Consider the following 23,100-nt stretch of genomic DNA (forward strand, 5'->3'; position numbering starts at 1 on the left):
ATAGGGCCCTACCAAATTCACAGTCCATTTTGATCAATTTCATGGCTGGGGGGACAGGGTTTAAAATTAGTCAATTTCACGTTTTCATGTGTTTACAACTGAAATTTCAGTGTCCTGACAGTGAGGGTCTCAACCCACAAGGTACCCGGAGGTGGGTCTGATCCCACACATTCCTCTGCCAGCAGCCCTGGAGGGGAAAGAGAAATCCTGTCCCTCCCCATCCTGGTGTGGACTCATAGCTAGGAGCCCCCTGGCTGGGGCGCTCCCAGAAGCAGGGGAGATTGAACCCACCTCCACAAGCCTCCAGCTGCAGGAACCTCCAGGGCTGTTGTCCAGCATGGGAGCTTCCTTCAGCAGGGGGAGGCCCTCGGAGGGGAGTCTGATCTCCCCCTGAGGGCACCCGTGCCCCAGGGACTTGCAGCTAGCGGTTCCTGGCTGGGGTGCTCCCAGCAGCAAAGGGGAGATCAGATTTCATGGGGAAAGGCTAATTTTATGGCCTGTGACACGTTTTTCATTGCTGTGAAATTGGTAGGGCCCTATACATAGTTAAGCAAATGAATTCCCAGGGAAGGCCTGAATGGTTCAGAAGACTGGCAATGTCATATGGAACCTTTCACCTGAAGCTTGCAGTTATTTAAAATAGTTGTGATCCAATAGCTGCAGAGTCATCCAGATGAAATTAGTTTACTTGGTGGCCCTAATCTACTTTCTGGTGGACAGGTATCCACATCATAAAAACCACAAGAGGTACCCATGCTGATTGTCTTAAGGAATGAACAAACATGGAAACTAAACTAATTCATCTGACCCCCACCCGTTAGGTAGTTCAGGTCAAAGCACAATGGTGGGGCAGTGAAAGCAACTTCACTAGCTGCTGCCCATGCTGAACCTATTTTTCAAGTATGTAGAAGTTTGTTACAAGGAGGAGGAAGAAAAATTATTTTTCTTAACCTCTGAGGATAAGACAAGAAGCAATGGGCTTAATTTGCAGCAAGGGAGGTTTAGGCTGGACATTAGGAAAAACTTCGTAACTGTCAGGGTGGTTAAGCGCTGGAATAAATTGCCCAGGGAGGTTGTGGAATCTCCGTCATTGGAGATTTTTAAGAGCAGGTTAGACAAACACCTGTCAGAAATGGTCCAGATAATACTTAGTCCTGTCATGAGTGCTGGGTACTGGACTAGATGACCTCTCCAGGTCCCTTCCAGTCCTATGATTCTATGATTCTATTTTGTAGATAAACAGAGGACTTCCATCCTCAGGACTGTCAAACTAGCAAACATTAAACAAACATTAACAAACATTAAATTCACTTCACAAAAAAACCGAAAATAAAAACTGTGATGAATTAACATGAATGAGTACCAGTCACGTAACAAAAAAGCACACTGACAAATTTCCATCAATCTTTCATGTTTCGTCATGAGAGTACTTTGTAATTCCTGAGATTTTTTTGGCATATCCCATTTTATCCTATCATATATGAAACTACAAGGAGGTAATGTGCGTATTAAACAGGGTATCATTAAGAGAAGCTAGAAATAATACAGAAAACTGTTTTGTGTTCAGTGCTCTTAAATACAAATTAATTTTATGGTCCTGTATTTGGGTCTGCAGATTAAAGACAAAATCTGGAGCCAGATCACACAGCACTGAGATATTACAGGAACATAACTTTCTACTTCTTACATAGTAGAAAAAAAATGTTTGCATCTCTGGCGATGTTCCATATATTGTGAATACAAAAGAAAAAATAGATTAATTGATGGTGATGTGAGTCCCTTGGCAAATGCGTATATTCTCTTTTGCATGAATATTTCAGTTTAGTAATTTAACCAGCAGGACAAAGTAGATTGGGGCGGGGGGGAACCCTATTAATTAACATGTTTTGTTTCTCTTTGGAATTCTGCTGGATCTCAGCCATACACAAAAATACAAGCAAGGTTAATGAACTCCATTTGATAAAAGCTGTAGTTTCATTGCTTACACCAAGATGGATTCCAATTAAGGTTTATTTATCTACTTTATTCATTATCATAGTGCTTGTAACAATTTTGGAAATGCAAATTCCTATAATTTAACTTCAATTTTTCCTACATTTTTAAAGAGGAGAAAATTATGAAAAAGACTAGATATACATATTATTATAGTTATGATTTTTGTCTTTACAACATTGCCTACCTGAATGTTCCATCAGTTCTGAAGGGACTAGTAACATTCAGACTAACTTTCTTCAGTTCATAACATGGGGATTTGCATTTTAATACATCCTAAAAGAGAATAAAAAGTTATATCAGTGTGGGAAAATAAAAAAAACACTCCATACTTAATCAAAAATAAACTAGTAACCTAGGCAAATATTCCAAATACATGGTATAGTTAATTCCCTGTACACTGATATTAATATCACTAGTATAATTAACATGTAAGGTTTTGTTGCCAACATATAAAAGATGATTTAGGGCCCAATTCCTTTTAAACATACTTGCTCAACCCCCACCCTCCTCCAACCCCGCTTTTCAGAATTCTCATATACAATACGACTAAAGATTGAGGGGAGGAAAAGCTATTTTTCTTCTTTTTTTCATATCACATCTATCCTTCTCCCTATCACAACCCTCTCCTCCACCAAATTCTTCTTACCCACTAGCTCTTGTGTATAAATGCTCTCCCCAAACCTCTCCACATTGCTCCTCCTCAAGGCTTACTGCTTCCCTGATGCCTACAAAAAAGTCAGCCAATTCATGAAGGTAAGTTTGAGGAGTAGCTGGATATATATATATATTTGTATATTTTATTTAAAATTAAGCAAGTGGATGTCATCATCATCATCATGATGTTCCTATTACGCCTCTGGCATTCAAGGCCATGGTGAAGCTCCTCCACTCCTGTCTGTTTCTGGCAAGTCTTTCAATGGCTCCCCAGCTGTGCCCCAGGTTTTTCAGCTCAGCTTCCACAGCTCTTCGCCATGTTGTTTTTGGGCAGCCTCGTTTTTGCTTGCCTTTGGATGTCCATCTTATTGCTACTCTGGTGATGGAATCAGTTTCCATCCGAAGCACATGACCGATCCACCTCCAATGATGGTAATGATGGTGCTCAGATACTCTTGGCTGAACTGCGTCAATAGATCTTGGTTTGAGATTGTTCTGGGCCAAAAGACACGGAGAATTTTTCTGAGGCAGGCTGTATGGAATGAAGACAGTTTGGACATGTCATACTTTCTCATTCCCCAGCATTCTGCACTATAAAGTAGTGTTGAAAATACGCAGCTCTGATAAATCTTGAGTTTAGTTTTGGTGTTGTATTTTGATGATTTCCAGATTGTATTTAAGCTCCTGAAGGTGTTCCTGGCTTTATTGATTCTGTTCCGGATATCCTGGCTTGTTCCACCATCCTGGCTGCCCAAGTATGTGAATGGTGCTACCCAAGTATGTGAATGTTTCTATATTGGTGAGAACATAATCCTCTATCCATACTGGTGATGGTGAGGCAACATTAAAGCTCATGATATCTGTCTTATTGCGGTTGATTTTCAGTCCAATTTGCTGACTGAATGCATTGAGTTGAGTTGTTTTTTCTTGTATATGGTGTTGGGTATGAGATAGGAGAGCAAGATTATTTGCAAAATCCAGGTCTTCAGGGGACGAGAAGAGTGTCTATTTAATGCCTCTTGGCATGTCTTCTGTTGTATGCTGCATTACCCAGTCAATGGCAATGCTGAAGAGGATTGCAGACATGACACACCCTTGACATACTCCTGTTTTGACTTCAAAACAGCTCATTGTGATCAACACTACTTGTAAACTTGAAATAGAAGCTTTTGATGACACTGATTATATGGAAAGGAATTCCATATGCCCACGGAATGCGCCACAGGCTGGACCTGTGAATGTTATCAAAAGCCTTCTCAAAGCTTATGAAATTTATGTAGAGTTGCCATTCCCATTCTAAGCACTGTTCTATTATGTTTCGTAGAGCGAAGATCTAGTCTGTGCATCCACGCCCTTTCTGAAAACCAACTTGCTCTTTTCTGAGAACGCTATCAACTGCCTCTGATATACATTGGACTATGGTCTTACACAATATTTTGCTTGGCACAGATAAAAGTGTGATACCATGTCAGTTATTACAATCACAGAGTTCCTTTCTTTGGTATCTTCACTATAACCCCATTGGTCCACTCATCTGGCACTTTTTCCCTTTCCCGAACTGATGTAAATAGAGGGGCCAGGATAGATGCTGCTGATTTAGGATTTACCTTGAACAATTCTGCTCAAGTTATCCTTGCTGGGAGCTTTCCCATTTTTTAAGGATTTGATGGCTTGAACAATCTTTTCCTTAGTTGGGGTGTCTGTGCTGATACCAAGATCATCTTCTGCTTCCTGGATGTTTGCTTCCCTTTTAGGTGACTCCCTGTTCAGCAATTCTTTGAAATGCACTGTCCAGCGCATTTCTTGTTCTTTTTTGGTTAGTAGGTGTCCTTGTTTGTTCCTGACAAGAGTGTTGGTTAAAGAACAGGTTTCAAGCACTTGCAGACCTTGATGAAGAGGAGAGGAATGCAGATGAGGAGATCAACAAGAGATGGAATAAAGTAACAGCAATTTATAAACAGAGCAGTGAAGCCTGTCTAGGCTACAGGCAGAAGAGAAGGAAGGAGTGGATTACACCCAGCACATGGAACACCATAGAAACCAGACGAGCCCTGAAGAAAAAAGTTTTAGACACAAAATCCCAGAAGCTAATGACAAATACCAAGAGCAGTACAGAACGGCATACTGGGAGGTCAAACGCCTTGTGAGATCGGACAAATGGCATTATATTGATAATCTGGCAACACAAGCAGAGGATGCAGCTGCTCGTGGTGAACAAGGAACCATCTACAAAATTATAGATGCCAGCTAGTGTGCAAGAGGACAAGGTTGTAACCAGTCCCTGCCATGCCATCTTAAGGACAGTAAGTGCTCCCAGTAGTATTAGCTGCCTCTGTATCCTTGTGCTCTTGACAGCTTGAAGTCTTTATGGCTACTCCATGCCCACTAGCACTGAGGATGGGAAGCTTCCTTATCCTTCTGTTATTGGTACAGCTGTAATTTGTAATTTCCATATGATGATATAGCCTGAGTTACATCTCTTAAGGAAATAAATGGGTCCAACGAAGTCAGCGTGCATCCTTTGCAGTGATTGGTGGAATGTGTTTTAGTGTGTTTTACACTAGTACAGAATGACTTTTGGCCAATAAAACTGTTAAGTTCCTGAAAAGTCCAATCATTCCTCTGTGAAGTAATCCATTTCATGTGACAGCAATAATGGTGGATTAACCTATCACGAGTGGTGATAAATGGGAAATTATTTCACTTTTTTCAGATGAATATTTCTAAGGTCTGGATATTAGCATATAGTAAAAAATGAATAACCATGTTAAACACACTGACAACATGTACAAACAACTGGACTTGTAATTCAGAAGCATGATGTTACTCCAGTGAATAAGGAGACTCTGAGGATGCTTATGTTGAAATGAAAGCTGTTCTGTGGTATGTAAAAGGAAAGCTGCAAAGATGTAAATAGAAAAAGAATGTAGACCATACTTACAGGCTAGGGGACTCAACCCTGGGAAGCAGTTATTGTGAAAAAAGATTTGTGGGTGGTGGTAGATAATTAGCTACCAGTGTGACACTGTGGCCAAAACAGCTAATGTGATCCTGGGATGCATAAACAGGGGAATCTCAAGTAAAAGTAGAGAGGTTATTGTACCTCTGTATTTGGCACTGGTGTGAGTGCTGCTGAAATACGACATCCAGTTCTGGTGGCCACAAATCAAGAAGGATGTTGATACATTGGAGAGGGGTCAGAAAAGAGCCATAAGAATGATTAAAGGATTAAAAAAGCATGCCTTATAGTGATAGATTCAAGGAGCTCAAATTACTTAGCTTTACAAAGAGAAAGTTAAGGGGTGACTTGATTATAATCTTTAAAGCATCTACATGGAACAAATATTTTATAATTGCAGGTTTCAGAGTAACAGTCGTGTTAGTCTGTATTTGCAAAAAGAAAAGGAGTACTTGTGGCACCTTAGAGACTAACCAATTTATCTGAGCATAAACTTTCGTGAGCTACAGCTCACTTCATCGGATGCATACTGTGGAAAGTTTAGAAGATCTTATTATATACACACAAAGCATGAAAAAAATACCTCCTCCCACCGTACTCTCCTGCTGGTAATAGCTTATCTAAAGTGACCACTCTCCTTACAATGTGTATGATAATCAAGGTGAGCCATTGTGTGTGTGTGTGGGGGGGGGGGGAAATGAGAAAACCTGGATTTGTGCTGGAAATGGCCCAACTTGATTATCATACACATTGTAAGGAGAGTGATCACTTTAGATAAGCTATTACCAGCAGGAGAGTGCGGTGGGAGGAGGTATCTTTTTCATGCTTTGTGTGTATATAATAAGATCTTCTAAACTTTCCACAGTATGCATCCGATGAAGTGAGCTGTAGCTCACGAAAGCTTATGCTCAAATAAATTGGTTAGTCTCTAAGGTGCCACAAGTACTCCTTTTCATTTTATAATTGGTTCTTCAATCTAGCAGAGAAAGGTATAAAATGATCCAATGGCTGGAAGCAAGACAAATTAAGACTGGAAACAAGCCATACATTTTTAATGATGAGAGTAATTAACCACTGGAACAATTTACCAAGGGTCCTGGGGGATTCTCCATCACTGACAATTTTTAAATTAACATTGGATGTCTTTCTAAAAGATCTACTGAAAGAATTTTGGGGGGGAAGTTCTATGGCCTGTGTTACACAGGAGCTTAGAGTAGGTGATCACAATGATCCCTTCAGGCCTTGGAATCTATGTATCTATGAGATATTTTCAAAAGGAGCTGTTCTCTCAGCACATAGAGGAAGAGTTGCTGTGGCACATTTAAATATATATTTAAAGCTGCTTTACAATGAAGATCTGTATATTAAATTTCAAAACATAAAATGATTCTACCCATGGTGCAGAGGGACATTGCATGGTCCCTTGCAGCACTCGAGCCCCAAGTAGGGATTGTGCAGTGTCTGCAGGTGCAGTGGCCACACAACATGCCTGCACAAATCCTTCAAACCTAGGCTACAAATGGGGTGATCTGAGGGTAGGCTAAAAGAAGAGCTATAGATCAGCTGCACACCAGGCCTGCCCCTTGTTCCTGGGTTGCGGAAAGTGGATTTCACCTGCCACGCCTCCTTTATCCTCCGCTCCCCACACAGAGTCCTAATACCGAAATTCCATGCAAGTAGCCAGAATTTCACCCTTAGCAAACATTAATGAGCACCTTCAGTACATTTTTCTCTGTGCAACCAAGCCATGCAGGGACATGCAGTGCACACATCTTTAAGTTCAACTGTCTCCATACTCCAGGGTGGAATATGGTGCAGGGGAGAGAAAAAGGCAAACAGAAAGACTCCCCAGAATAGCCGTTAGCCCAGTGGTCACTCACCTGAAATGTGGGTGACCTGGGTTCAAGTCCCCTATCAGCCTGATTTGGCATGGGAACTTCATTCTGAGTCTCCTACATCCCAAGTGAGTGCCCTAACCATTGAGTTTTTGGCTATTCTGCAGTGGGGATATGTTGGTATCTATTGGTTTGTCTCTCATTCTTATTTCAAAAGGTCTAGTTTTCATTTTGATAAGGAACTAAAATAAATGCTGAAACAATGAAATTTTTCACAAAATTAGATTTTGGTTTTACTGCCAACCCTACATATCATTTAAGTCCAAGAATTTTTGAGAGTGACTTACAAGAACATTCACATTTTTTCAAATGACATACACAGTACTTACAGCAGGGTCAATATGGTTGACTTTAGATTTCAGAGAGAAAGTCATTGTTGTACCTCTTACTTCACTTACAGTCTTCGAAACCAACAATAACATTGCTTCAGCAGGATGTAGAAAGCGACTAGTGAATTCCACATTTATATTTATTTGGCTCCTAGTTAAAAAAAAAAAAGGAATCACTTTCTTTAGAATTAACCAAATTAAACTCACAAATTAATACCAAAGAAACCTGGAGGGTCATTTCAGTACCAGAACATTTTAAAAATATTTCTGAAGAGAGGGTGGAGAAAAGGAGAATTACTTTTGAATTTGCCAATATGCAATGCTGTGTCCAAAAGCTGTTTTTTGTTTGTTAAAAAAGCGGGGGGGAAGAGAGCAAGAAATAATAACAATATAGAAAAATGTGTTTGTTTACTTGTACTATCAGTGTAAAGTTTAAAAACAATAACATTTAATATTTATACTCTTGTGGTGAAAAAAGTGCCACCCTTTCCTTGTATTTTTTGTTCTAGGATAACAATTAAGTTTATTTTGTGTTCCCTTTCATCCAAGAGAAGTTTAGAAGTTAAACAATAAGATACTTTACTACAAATATTGTGGGTCAAATCCAGAAGTCCCTACGCAAACTCTCAGCAAGTCCTATTGGGTGAGGGCTGAGTAAAAACAAATAAGGGTTTCAGGATTTAGCGTATAATTAGAGATGAAGGAAAAAGTGCTTTTATGTAAATGAAGACTGTGTAGCTGATAAAGCCACAAAACCAGAAAGCAAATTTTAAAAAGGGGGCCCTAAAAACAAGGGGACCTTAATGAGATTCTAAAGAGGTGGGAAAGTATGATTTGCCCTAGCCCTGGGACAATGAAATATTAATTATTGTTATATAATTATAGAAGAATAAGCTTGGGTTCTTAGGACTTTGTGCCAACAAACATCTTAAAATGGTACTGAGGTCAGAAAAATAACAGTGCATGGGTGAAAAACAGAAGGCTGTTTTAAAGCAAGGGAATTACAGAAACTAAAAAGACACAGTATTTCAGAAAAAATAGACATTCTCTATAAGGTCTGAAATATGGTAATAATATAGCTACTCAGAAAGGAGAAGCTCCCAGATTTTGTGGGCTGTTTGAATTGGAATCACTTACAATGTAAGTAGAAGGAAGTGCAAACTTAAACTATGAGGTCATCTGGTTAATACTTTTGGTTAATCCGGTTAATACTAATACCATGCAGATTCACAGAAGAAGCCCTAGAAAACAGCAGACTGAATGCAACAGATGGTAGAAGACTACTGTACAACAATGTTCTTGAAGTTTATCTTAGCTCAAGATTACTAGAAAGTTATTAATTATGGAAGACTAATTTTAAAGTTACACATGTGATAACAAGTGTAATAACACTTTAACAATAACAAGTTACACATGTTATTTCTGGAGCAGAAATATATCTGGTATTAAAATCAAGAAAAAACAACAGAGGAATGCAATGACGGCCAAAGGAAGAGATGGGATGCATGTTAAAACAATTACCAACGAAAAACCAACCAGTTAACTACTTTTAATAATTGTGATTTTATACCTTCAAATAATGTATTGTATCTAAATTAAGTGAATACAGGGGACAACTAATCTTTAGAGAATCAGAACCACAAAGTATCATTCTGGCAAATTCTCATTCCTCGATCTGGAGCTCTCTAGTAAACGACAAGCGGAATTCCACATGCTTTAAAGTTTTTGGCCATTGGTGGTGGCAGTTGTGGGTTGGCGTACAAAATTTCCCCCCTTTTCCACTGATAGTTGTACACCATCTGCGATTTGAACTGTCACCATTGGAACATTCTGGTCAGTTCCTAATTAAGCAGAAAATGAAGGCTCCCCAACATGGTAAATCATTCATAAAATAGTGATTGAAGGAGTGCCTTAAAAACATAGAGCAATAGAAATACGAGAAAAAACAGCATCTCAAAAACAATTTCCCCTTCACACTCTCAGAGGTGAGTGAGAATCCTGCCAGAATGATATTTTTCACTGAAGTAGAATTACAGGATAAGTAATTCCCTTTTCTTCTTAAACAGCCGTCTAGCTAGTAAAATGCATTGAGTCCCAGCCTACCCAGTACCTACAAATACTGCTAAGCATTTTGTTAAAACATGTAGCAGCCACTCTCTCCCAAAAGGCAAAAGACTACAAATCTGAGATGCTTTTGGTATTTGAGAACTATATGTATTATAAATGTCCACAAAGTCAAGAGCACAGTAAAGCTGATCAAAATAGAAGATATACATTTAGGTCATCCTGATGTAAGGTTGCTCAAAGTCAGAAAAGATTCAGAGGCAATTGATGTAAGGTTGTCCTAATCACAGCAGTTTAGAGGCAATATGTGTAATGCTGTGGTCAGTCCAAAATGTGGGGGAAGCTTGTACTGGTAGCTCTGAACCAGGGTGACATACATATACAAATTTTAACTTATTAAGTGGAGGGTTGAGGAATATATGAATACTGCTAATGAACTATTAATATTAACTACTACTAAGTGTAAAATAAACATTAATCATTCAATATTTGTATATGATAATCAGTTTGCATAGTGCTTTACAGAGACTGAAGGGAGGCATGGCCCTTGTCCCAGACAGCCTGCAATCTAAATGTGACAAACAGAGAGAGCAAAGAAAACGGACAGAGGAAAGTGGTAGGTAAAGGAGAGTTAAAACAAAATGGAAACAATGGATCAGGAATGGAAACAATGTAAAGGAAGAGTTAATAGTACAGGTGTGTAAGTCAGTGGCAGCATGGAAAGCAAAAATTGTGTTTTTTAAAGGGGGAGAGAAAGCATGTTTGGTGCAGGAAGAGGGATGTTGTGTCAGGCCTGGAGAGCACCACAAAAAAAAATACAGAATTGAGAATAGGAGAAAACGAAGGGAGCAACAAGAGAAGAGTGGTCAGAACACAAGATATGATTAAGTGAGTGATGGCAGATCTATATGGGGCAGAGCTGTGCAGAACCATAAGAGCAAGGCTGAGAAATATGAAAGACAGAAAAGCAAATCTAGGAGTTACTAGAAATTCTCTAGCCTTCATCAAGTGAAAACTCCACTCCAGTGGTGCTCAGAAAAGTTGAGTTTATGAGAAACGTGCTTAATTGCTTTCAGATAAAGAGGTCAGGTTTTTAGCTGGTATAAATCAGCGTAGCTTGACTTCAGTGGAGCTATGCTCCAATTTATGCTGTGATCTGTTTCATCACCAGACCAACACAGGATCAAGGGAGCACAAAGGAGGTTTAAAGTCATATCTTCTCCCATGCTCAGTGTCAAATGTAAACTCAGACAAAACTAGCCTTTTGTCTTCTCATTGAACAACTTCAGATAACCCTATTTATTCTCTCACTACTGAAGTAATGAACTCCATTCCAAACTCACTGCTGTGGGCATGTTTGTTATAAAGTGTTCATAGAGGTCTGAAAATCATTATTAGCTTAATCTTGTACAGTCAGTCCATCATCATAAAACAATCAAACAACCCAGCTTTAAACCTCTGTATTTTTAATTTAATTAAGCAGATTTAGTTTTCTGCATAGGAAAAGTCAGAAAAAAGTTGTTTTTATTGGGAGTGACATAGGTTCAAAGAATTTCAAATCTGAAAGGACCCTTAAATGATCTAGTCTGACTTCCTGGATATCATGCCATTACATTTAACTCATATCCCTGTACTGAGCCCAGTAACTTGGTTTAGCTAAAGCATATCTTCCAGAAAGACATCTAATCTTGATTTGAAGACATGTGTTCCAGTGGTTAATCACCCTCACTGTTAAAAATTTGTGCCTAATTTCTAGTTTGAATTAATCTAGCTTCAGCTTCTAGCCATGGGTTCTATGTCAGGCCTTTTTCTGTTAAAGACCCCTTTAGTACTTACTATTTTCTCGCCTGAGTATTTGTACATTGTAAACAAGCCACCTGTTCTTTTTGATAAACTAAACCGATTGAGCTCCAAGTCAAGTTCCAAGTAAAAGACATTTTCTTCAGCCTTTACATCATTTTTGTGGCTTTTTTCTTCATTCTTCCCACTTATTAAACATCCCTTTTTAAAACGTGGACACCAAAACTGTATGCAGTATTCCAGCATTGGTCTTATCAATGCTTTACACAAAAGAAATAAATCACCTCCCTATTCCTACTCACTACTCCATCATTCATAACTTTTAGAAATTCTAATGATTTTTTACTATTGGCTGCATGTCTCTCTCAAACTGAAGTCCCCCATAACAACACAATTCTTCTTTCCACACATTACAGACAGGTAACTAAGGAGTAACAGATCCTGAGGTCTGTAGCAGAGTCCTGCCAGTACCCTTTCCTGGGCTTTAATAGTTAGCACATTGATTCATATATAGTCAAGATCCTGTGGTTTTGAGTTACCAATAACCCTGAAGCAGGTAATGGTGTCTTTAATATAGAATGCCATTCTCCACCTCTTTTATGCTCTCTATCCTTCCTGAATAGGTTTTTACCAGTGATTTTAACATTCCAGTCATGGAAATAATCCCACCAGGTTTCAGTAATGCAAATTATATCATTTTTGTTCTCAGAGGCATTGGAAATTCTCATTTGCTTCTAACCCAGACACTTTGCATTGGTCTTCCTATGTAGAACTCAGTTAGAAGCCACTCTCTCTCCTTCACTTCCTTACAGACCCTAAGTCTTTCTACAGTAGACATCAGAAAGTTACCTTTGAGTAACACTCCTGCAGTGATACCTTGAAGAAAAGCACAGAGCCCAGACATAATCAATTAAATAGAGATCGTAGCTTATTCATCACTTTACTAATATTTCTCTAGAAATTAAAAACCAAGTTAAGAGTTTGTATTCTAATATAAAGAATCTACCTCATCTGTATTTCCCTGCTTTAGGTTATTACAATTTATATTCCACCCCATATTAACAAAGCTATTAATTATACCTTACAAAATGTTTAGCTTAGGGGCCCGTGAGTATAAACAAGGTTATGTTACCATAAACTGTGTTCAGGGCTGTACATAGGAGTCACCAATGGATGATGGGAGGGATAGCTCAGTGGTTTGAGCATTGGCCTGCTAAACCCAGGGTTGTGAGTTCAATCCTTGAGGGGGCCATTTAGGGGATCTGGGGCAAAAATTGGGGATTGGTCCTGCTTTGAGCAGGGGGTTGGACGAGATGACCTCCTGAGGTCCCTTCCAGCCTTGATATTCTATGATTAACTTTTGAGTCAGCTTTCATTTCCATGCATTTATCCAAGATGTCTGCTACAGTATTTAATGCCAATCTTCAAGAAAAACTTGTATATATTTAGTTGTGTCTTTCTATGTACTTCAAAAGGTGAAGTGAAAAACAACCACAGTATTGAATTTTTTATAAAAAATACATTCTATTTTCAAAGATTGCCTTTTTAATTTTTATCTAAAGCAATTGTAAGGAAAACAATCAAATTAGCCACAAAGATCAATGATAACACAGCATTACCCATTTATACTTTCTGTATATATTTATAATAGGGGTGTTATTTAATACACTTTTTGATCATCTTAATAGAACACTGTATTTATGCTGACCCTTCTTTGAATTTTTAAAAGGAAACTGTCTTCATTGACAATACTTTTTATATTTACTCCTTCTACCAGCTTGAATAGTTTATTTTCCTACAAACTGTGACCTTTGCTTTCCATACATGGATTCATTTCATTTGCACTTCAATTGTCCAGAGGATCCAGCATCACTTACTTCTAGTGGGACTACTCATGACATCTGGTATTTTGCAGTTAAACTACATATACTGAAAGACCTGTACCCAGACACATGACCAATCACAAACAAAGTGCAGAATAGTCAACAATCAAACACAGAGGAAGCAGGATACATACTAGATATAGAAATTGGGTCTTCAGCTAGTAAATATCCATTGCAACAACAGTTTCTAAACATTTTACATCCCTTTGTAATCCTTACGTCAGTTAAGTTTCAGAAATTTAAGGTATAAAAAGAATGACATATTGTAGCTTTACAATTCTCATCTTGTGGAACTGGGAAGAGGTTAGTTAACAACACTATTAAAGCCTTGACATGCCCTCTTAACCTTTCAATCGTGCTAGAGTATAACAGTGAGAAATCAAAACAAAACAGCCTGTGAGAAATTATTCTTAGCTGCACAATCTCACTTAATGTGTTAATGTCAAAAAGTTGGATGGACTTGCTAAGGGACATGGTTAGCTCTAATTGGAAAAAAAAAAAAAGCTTTAGAACAGTAGATCCAGCTCAAGCTTAAAGCTCTCATCATGATGGGCACAAAGACATTTACCAGGAGAGAGGACCTCCCTGCTATGACTGAAGATATGTACTCTGAGTTCTGTAAAGCTAATCTGCAAATGTGCCATTGATGAGTTACTCTGGATTCACACCAATTTCACAAGGAACAGAATTTGATCCTTATACTGTTTATTCTTTGTCTGTGTTTATAAATGAACACATTCTATTGCTCCTCTATAAACCAAGCTTACAGATTTCTTTTATACTTACACATTGCTAAATCTATCAGGACGTCACATTCAATAAAACTAGACAGATGGCTACTTACTTTGGGGCAATGATGACAGTGTTTCCTTTAGGCAATAAGAAATCAGCAGATTCCCTTCCTACAATTGTAGCATTGTACACCAACGGTTTAAGGCTTGGGTTTTTCAGACGCACCTATCACAACAATTGATAAAAAAGGTATTCTATTTTTACTTATGTACTTTTAGAATTGAAACATGCATCCATTGCTCAGTCTTTGGGGGCACACATGTTAAGTATAACAGAATATACCATTTAGCTACAAATAAAGTAATCAGACTCTCACCATGGAATAAAACCTTTAAACATATATCAATATAGTGCAGTGTTTTGTGCCATTCTTGTGGATCTGCTAGGAAATCCATATAGAACTAAATCCATACAGATCACATATTTCCACCGGGAGAGCAGACTCTCCTCCCTCAGATCTTTCAACCGCTGTTTCTCCTCGCAGTATCGCTCCACTGGATCCTGCAAGCATTGTAACCCCACTTCAGCAGTTACTCTCTAGTTCCTCTCTCTCTGATCCCAGAAAGCCACAACTAGAATTGTGGAGAAGCTCCTGCACTGATTGAAAGCATTGGTGGAAACAGCTGTGGAAGTCAGGACCTCAAATCTGAAGAAAAGAAAAGAGGGGCCATTCTTCCTCATTCTGTAGTCTCTGTATTGAGTAGCACAGCAGAACATGTGATCCATTAATACAAAAATGTGTGCTTTATGTATGTGTAATATATATTCCCCATAAATGGTAAATTTTAGTGCTGGGAGTGATTCAGACCGAAATCCAGATATATCAATACCTGTCTAACAACAGTAGCATGGAGAGCTCCAGTAAACTCAACAGTCTTCGTGGGTAAATATTGAGGGAGTCTTTCATATAAATAGACGCAGAGCATAAGCATCATGACTGGGTTTGGATCACAGATGTCGGTGGCCTAATTTTAAAAAGGAAAAAAAGAACAATGACCACCAGATATTTAATCTAATCTCATGTGTATAATTGATAGTGATTTATTAAGATACAGAATTCAAAATGTAAAATACCTCATTAATATGCACACTTGTTTTCAAATTGCTCTTTTTAAAAAAAAAGTTTTGAGTTCATTGCATAACTGATATGAACAATTGTATTACCATCTTGACTATGAATCTTTTCTCAGCATATGAAAATGTCAAGAGGATCAATGACATAGTCTAGTAAGAAAACTCATGAACTATACAATGAAATGAAGAAAGTTACTGTGCACCTTTCTTCCATAGTTTGGGGGGAAACAAGCATTATTTGACTAGAAAAGGAATATAACAGAAAAAGTAAATAAAACTCAGTGATTGGAGAAATACATTTCTTAAGCAGTTTTCTAATAAATCAACTTTTAACATTTACCTTTTAAAATGTCCTAACCAAACTCATACTTATTATTTCCACTTAAACATTTTAAAAGTTACGATTTTCTGTAAAATTAAAGTTACTACATGACAATACAATAACACCTATCTCTTACAGAGCCCTTTACAAATGGAAGTTGGTATCATTACCCCCTCAATATATTTGTTTTGAGAAAAGTATCAATTCACATGACAAGAAATGCATATCAGGTTAAGTCTTTACTGCTCAAAGACTTTAAATAGGTCATTCTTTACAGAAAGCTAAAACTCTTACGCCAAGTGTCTGCATGGACTTTTCACACCCTTCATCACCTAATGAAGAAATTAAAGTTCTTAGTTTATAAGACCAGAAGGGATCACTGTGATCATCTAGTCTGACCTTCTGCATAGCACAGGCCACAGAACTTCTCTGAATTAATTCCTGTTTTAAAGAGAGCCAATGTAAATATGTTATCCTTTCTTGATTTAAAAGTTGCCAGTGACTAAGCATCCAACACCACCACTGGCAATTTGTTCTAAATGTTAATTAACCTCAATGTCAAAAATTTGCACCTTGTTTCTAATCTGAATTTGTTTAGCTTCAAATTCCAACCATTGAACTATTTTATACCTTTCTCTGCCAGACTGAAGAGCCTACCATTTAACTTTTGTTCCCCCATGTAGGTACTCACAAACTGTGATGAAGTCATCCCTTAATGTTCTCTTTGTTAGGATAAGCATACTCGGCTCCTAGAGTCTATCACTATAAGGCACATTTTCCAATCATTTAATCATTCTTGTGTCTCTTCTCTGAACTCTCTTCCATTTATCAAAATCTTTCTTGAATTGTGGACACCAGAACTGAAACAGTATTCTAGCAGGGGTCACACAAGTGTCAAATACAGAGGTAATAATATAGCCTTCCTATTCCTACTTTGTATTCCCATTTATACATTCAGTATTCCTGATTATGCATCCAAGGATTGCATTAGCCCTTTTGGCCATATCACTACACTGGGAACTCATTTTCAGCTGATTACCCACCATGACCCTAGCTCTTTTTCAGAGTCACTGCTTCCCATGATAGATTCCTCCAATATTATGGAAGTGCATTCCCATATACATCATGTGTTCATGAAAGGTATGACTACAGGGTGGGGAAAATAACATTAAAAGCAAAATAATCTTTGGTGAGGGAAAAGGCTTCCTCCTTCGTACTTCCCATGGGTCAGCTGGGGGGCGGGGGTGTCAGAGAGCACAGGAGAGAGAAGCTCCCTCCTCTCTGCTCTGGTGCCCGGACACACCACAGCCCCAAGCAGCTGGGTGCAGTCATTACAAGAAAAATCCATCTAAGCCTCTGCGGTCCTTTCCTGAGCTTTACTGTTCTGTAGGGATGGTGCACGCACAGTCCTGTCACATGTCAGACCTGTGAAGTGATAGAGCATGCTCAGTTACTCTGGGAGGATGGCCCATATCCATATGTGAAGGGATGGCTCATGCTCAGTTGCTTTGTGGGGATGGTGCATGTGCAGTATGGTTGGCACTAGGATATCTGAAAAGCTTGAGCATGCTCAGGACAAAATCCTTGGAGAATTCCGCTGCTACTCTAAATCGTCTCTACTGTGCATGCGCAAACTGCAATTTTTAAAGGCTTATAACTTGGCCACATTTGGCACATTTTCATGGTTATGGCAAAAGGCATATCCCTGACACAAAGGCCACCCTCTATCAATTCCAAGTCCCTGCTCCAAAGCATGGGAGCATTAGAGCTTTCCAAAGAAAAGGTTGCCAAAATATTTTTAACATTCAAAACCAAAATACTTTCTTAGCCTTATTCTCAGAAACAGCTGAATAGTTTGGGCTGAAATTTTTTTTTTTTTTTAAAAAGCAAGGTGGGAATGGAAAATTTCAGCCCAAATGGTCTGGCAAAGTTATAAGCAACTGTTTAAAAGGGTCTTATGGGAAGCACTGGGCAATCTTAATAATAAACCATGCTACTAGCACTATCTATAATTCAAAGTAGACCCTCCTCAGACTAACTGCAAGGACTCAGCTCACTTCTGAATCCTCTTGTCCTCCCCGCTATCTGTGAAGACTTCAGGTCTCCCCTGCTCCTGACAGGCGAAAGATCCACCAGCCAAATCCAGGGTGCATCTCCTTTGAGAACTGGCCCTTTTAGTCTTTTAACCTTAACTCTGCCTCCACAATGCTGCAAGGAAGATAAAAACCCCTCCTTGCCAATTTGTCTTGATGGGAAGTAATTCCTTCCTGATCCCAAAAGCTGGCAATTGGTCAGACCCACAGCATGCTGAAAATGTAACTCAATATAATTCTATGGCAGGGCAAGAGAAGCAGGGCAACAATAGTAGCAACTGGGAAGGCCTTAAATTGAGAGGGAGGGCTGTGAGAAACAATCAGCTCTCCTCCTCCCACAATTGGCCAATGGGAAACAGATAAGACCGTCCCCTTGGCACACTCCCATATGCACTCCGAGGTGCAAGGGGGAGAAATTAGGCTACAGAATAGGCTCTCCCCCTCTGCCTCCAACCAGGAGCTGGTGATCCTCCTGCTGGTCTGATCAAATCTCTCCCACCCTCTGCCCCCATTCCAGAGATGGGGATGGCACAGGGGTATTCCTATGGCAAGTAAAACATTTTCCCTCACTGGTTATTGTATTTTTAATTAAATGTTATATGCTATCCAAAACTTAAGAATATATTCTGAACTTTTTAAGCAACAATAAAATCAAAGTCTGGATCTTACAAGAACAGCTCTCTCACAGAAATACAAATACAGTACTACAGAAATACTATTATTTTCCTGCATAAACCTTTAAAGCCCATTTATTAAAAGAATACACCAAAACGTGGAGTCATTAGCCCAACAATTGCTTTTCCAAGTGCACAGTATGAACACTGATTACGCACTGATGCCCTTCAGTGTTGAGATATTTGAGTATATCTACCCACCCTTGTACCATGTCCCTCTACATTTAAACTACTAGGATTTAATCTTGCAAATATTTGCTCAGAAGACTAGTCCATTAAAATCAGTGCCATTATTTGTGCGAGTAACAGTGTTTAGGATCAGGCCCTTAACCATTCCACTTTGTCTGTAGAAGAAGAAACACAGATGTCAATGACCTTATTTTATTTAAGAAACTCAGAAACTAGCAGATCCCCAAACAGATTTATAGGGGACCTTGAACACCCTGCATGAAGATCAAGAGTTTTACCCTCCAGTGAAATTGGAAACTGGCCTGTTTACATACACTGAACTGACAATGATTGTACTGTTGTATTGCCACCTCAATTTAAGTAAGCATTTACCTTTAATTAATTGTTGTAAGGTCATAACAAGTTAGTTTTCTAGGGAAATAAATTAACGCTTACGCTGTGGGATGGATTATGCCTTTTAGGCACTTCCCTGTACAAGGAAGGGGCCTTGGAAGGTACGGAGAGAGGTTGCACTGATGCCAGAACTCCACAAAGGCTTCTGACTAAGCCAAAATTCTTCCTACAGCGCTCAGGCCATTGTAGAAGTGAACCACCCCACCTCCTTTAGGAAGCCTGGTGCCATGAGAGGAAAGTCATGGAGCACCACTATTCCATAACTATATTGTGAGTGACTCTTGTGCATCTAATCCCTCCTTTGCCCAATTATAGTCTGAACCTGAATATACAATTCTGCCACTAGCTGCAAGTAAAATCGCACTATCAGCAATTCTCAAACTGTGGCCTGCAGGGCACTTACTAGTAGTCCACTGAGCTCAGACTAGTAACTTTGTGCTAGCTCACTTCCTACCAAAATGTGTTAAAATAAGACAAAACCCATTATAGGATTTCCTAATATTTTCCCATATAGGCAATTGTTATGGGAATAATTGCATAAAGAAAGAATGGAAAATGGTCTACTAGACAATCTCTCTATTAAGATGAGGTCCAAACTAAGATAGTGTTTAAGATCGCTTGTTTGATATGATCACTAAACATAATGTGGGCCTAATATACCATTGGCTTCACAACACTAATCTAAGACAAAATGCAGTTAGAGTCATTTATGCTGGGCGTTTATAAAAAGGAAAATATTCATCTACACGTGGCATGTTCCACCACCTTCATACTAAGTCTGATCTCCTTGAAAGATTCAAAACATGTGCCTGATTTCCCAAAGGATTGAATTCTCAAATATACTCTTTTCAGATCTGCAAGACAGTGTAATCTGTCATTTTTCAGATAAAAAACCTTAAAGGGCCCATTTCCAATATTATCACAAAATTCTTCTGAAAGTTACTTACAACCTTGAGGCAAAGAGTCTGATGTTAACAGAGAATATGCTTAGCGAACCTTAAAAAAAGTTAATAACCATGGATGGCCACTTGGTTACAGGAATTACCTGGCTTCAGCCAAGTTCCAAGAAAGACATTAATTCAGTCAGTCCTAACTGCTTGAAGGAAAGGGGTATTTAAGTGATTCTACAGTAAAAGGAATCATTTTCCTAACAAAACTTAACTTTTTAGCTATTTAAGCAAGTTCTGAATTACTCTGTTCCCAACAGATATACTAACGCTTCAGCTCAAGGCCCATCCTGAGTGGTTTGATTAGGTACTGAGAAGAGTCTTAGTGGTATTAAAAGGTCATTCTCTCACCAAGACCCAGAAGCAGCGCTCTTCCATGGCAGAAAAAGCCCTGTATGCCTCTAATGTCTACCCCACTAGGGGTGGAAGAACAGAGGAATGACACAGCAGCAGATCCTCTGACCCTGCCACTTCAACTGTCACAAAGGGAATCCCTGCTCCAAGCTACTCAAAGGATGCACATACTTTGTCTAGCCTGCCCCCAGACACCGTACCTCCCGCATCCAGCCTCCTCCTCTGAGTGATGTAATTGTATCCGTTTTGCTGGTGAATTTGGAACTGTAAGCCAGAATAGAATGGATGAGCAACAGAAGACATTATTATAATCCTGATCTGTACATTATTCAGACAATATTTTAACTGAATGTAGTATATGTCATTGTAGTTCCATTAAGGGCAGATTGTAGAGCTTAAAGATGGTTATGAATGACCTGCAGGTTCCATGTTCTCTATATTATGATGAAACTGCTGTCGGAAGACTTTGGTAGAAGACTGCTCACCTGCCAGAGGTATTACAAGTGGTATTTAAGTGCATTTGTTTACAAAAAGAAAAAAATTTCTATGCACCAAAGCAAGTGTTCATCAAACTGTGCAGCTCACCTTTTCCAGGGAATATGCAAACAAGTATTTATTACAACAACTTTTCCTTGGTAGGATATTTTTACTGAGAACACAGAAGAGTATTATAAAACAGCTTTGTTTTGTTTTTTTGCTGAGTCCTAAATGTGTAAATGACTCAACAAGAAGAAAAAGTAAGTTTGTTCTGGCAATATATTTTTTAAAAAATAATTATGTTTTATTAATTTAAACGAAAACAAACATTATCTGGGGAAAAGGGTGAAAGGTGGGACGATAACACTCCACTACATCCTTATTTAAAAATACATACATCAAGGGAGACTTGAATGTGTCTACTCAGCTTTAAGAGAAAAATGTTAAATTAATGAAATAAAATTCAGTTTAAAATAATGAAAAAATTCTCCTTGCTTTTTGTATTGAAGGGGAAACAATCAATCTCTGTTATTCTTAATCATACTCTAAGTATTTTGATACCGAAATATGTACGAAGAAGATGCCTCCGTCACACTGTAGGCATTTTTGCCATGACTTTAATGGCAACAAATCATATGGCAACATAAATAATGGTATATGCCAGCAGCTAATCCACTGGCAAACCCAAGTCAACACAGCCCCCGTCCTCCAAAAGACAACTTCTCCCCATGACAAAATAATCACTCCCACAAATGCCTACTTGTGCCAAATCTAAATTAATAGATAAGCCTTTCAACATACCCTGAATGTCACTAACTTGGTATATTTCAGAGTAAGAACAGGGGACAGGTTCCTAAACTGAAGGTCCCTCACAGAAAAGTTCCTCGTAGATTAAGGGGACCCTAACTCTAGTCCCCTTGCTGATCCTACTTGTGGTAATATTAGGTGGGTGAGGTAATATCTTTTACTGGATCAACTTCAGTTGGTGACTGAGACAAGCTTTTGAGTTTGCACAGAGCTCTTCCTCAGGTCTGGGAAAGGCTAAATACAAGATGGACCAGATTGTTTAGCAAAACTAGTTAGCACATATTCTAAAGGACCATTCAAGGTAGAGTGGCCTATTACACCTCTGCAGTCATAAAACAAAAAGAGAGGGTTAGTGAGTTACAGATTGTTGCAATAAACCATAAGTCCACTGTATCTGTTCAGTCCATGATTTCTGATGTCTAGTTGAGTAATGAATTTAACCTCCCAGGCACTTTTGAATGTGTTGTGCAGATTTCCTTTAAGGATCAGGATTGATAGGTCACCCTAAAGGTTGTGAGAAGTGTTCACCCACGAGTGATACAGGGTTTTTGTCTTTTATCGGTTTCCTGTGTGAGTTCATTCGAAAGCGTAGTAATTGTCTGGTTTCACCCAGAATAATGCATACAATTATGGTATTAGAGCATGGAGACAGAGTCATTCACAAAGTGAGATTTAGTTATCTTTTCTGAATACAACAAGAACACAATAAGCAGTGGCCATATTTATTTTGGGGAAGACTGCATTTTAAAAATGCATCTAGTTACTCTAGCTAGATGCTAACTTGGCTCCCAGGTATTTAAAAATAGAAATAATCAACACTCCACATAGGTCTTAAAAATGAATATGAAATAGGAGACTCCTTTCATTTGTTTATCAGAAGGGCTTATTTTGTTTTGTTTTTTGTCACCATGATGCTCATATATTTTACTAGTTAGCTACAAGAGTACAAAGATCCTTAAGTTGGATCTAGTTTTTGCAATGGAACTAAATTTTCATCACTTAGGAACACCCCTGGGCCTTGGTCAGTACAGTGAAATTTGTAATCAGGAGGACCCATATAGTGTGGTTGCTTAATATACAGTCACAAGTATTTGAATTGATCCTTAAAAGAGCCAAGTATATTTCAGGAGACTGAAAATGAACACTGTTGAAAAGCTGTACTCCAGAAAATGAAAAAGCAGAGAAGAATGGAGCACAGATAGATATATTTTGAGAAACATTTGGGCAAACCACCACGTTATAGTGCAAAGATACGTTTTTCTTGTCAATAGCCAAACTGATTGCTTCAAGTTAGCGATGTGTTTGGTTCATACTAAACTGTCTTCTGATTCACATCCACCATATGATTGATTTTCATTTCCAGTAGTACTCAAACTCCATTAAAATAAATATCAAAGTG

General features: G+C 38.6%; 1 protein-coding gene across 2 annotated transcripts in view; it reads right to left on the minus strand.

Moving 5' to 3' along the window:
• CFAP47 (cilia and flagella associated protein 47) overlaps positions 1-23,100 on the minus strand; it is a 651,611-nt gene that overhangs the window by 409,230 nt on the left and 219,281 nt on the right. For both annotated transcript variants that reach the window (XM_048863833.2, XM_075132125.1), the window contains 4 exons: positions 15,202-15,336; positions 14,424-14,536; positions 7,833-7,983; positions 2,180-2,268 (listed from right to left, as the gene is read on the minus strand). In XM_048863833.2, coding sequence (XP_048719790.2) covers positions 2,180-2,268; positions 7,833-7,983; positions 14,424-14,536; positions 15,202-15,336 — 488 coding nt within the window. The remainder of the gene's footprint in view (positions 1-2,179; positions 2,269-7,832; positions 7,984-14,423; positions 14,537-15,201; positions 15,337-23,100) is intronic.

This window comes from Caretta caretta, chromosome 1, assembly GCF_965140235.1.
Source record: "Caretta caretta isolate rCarCar2 chromosome 1, rCarCar1.hap1, whole genome shotgun sequence".
NCBI classification, from domain to species: Eukaryota; Metazoa; Chordata; order Testudines; family Cheloniidae; genus Caretta; species Caretta caretta.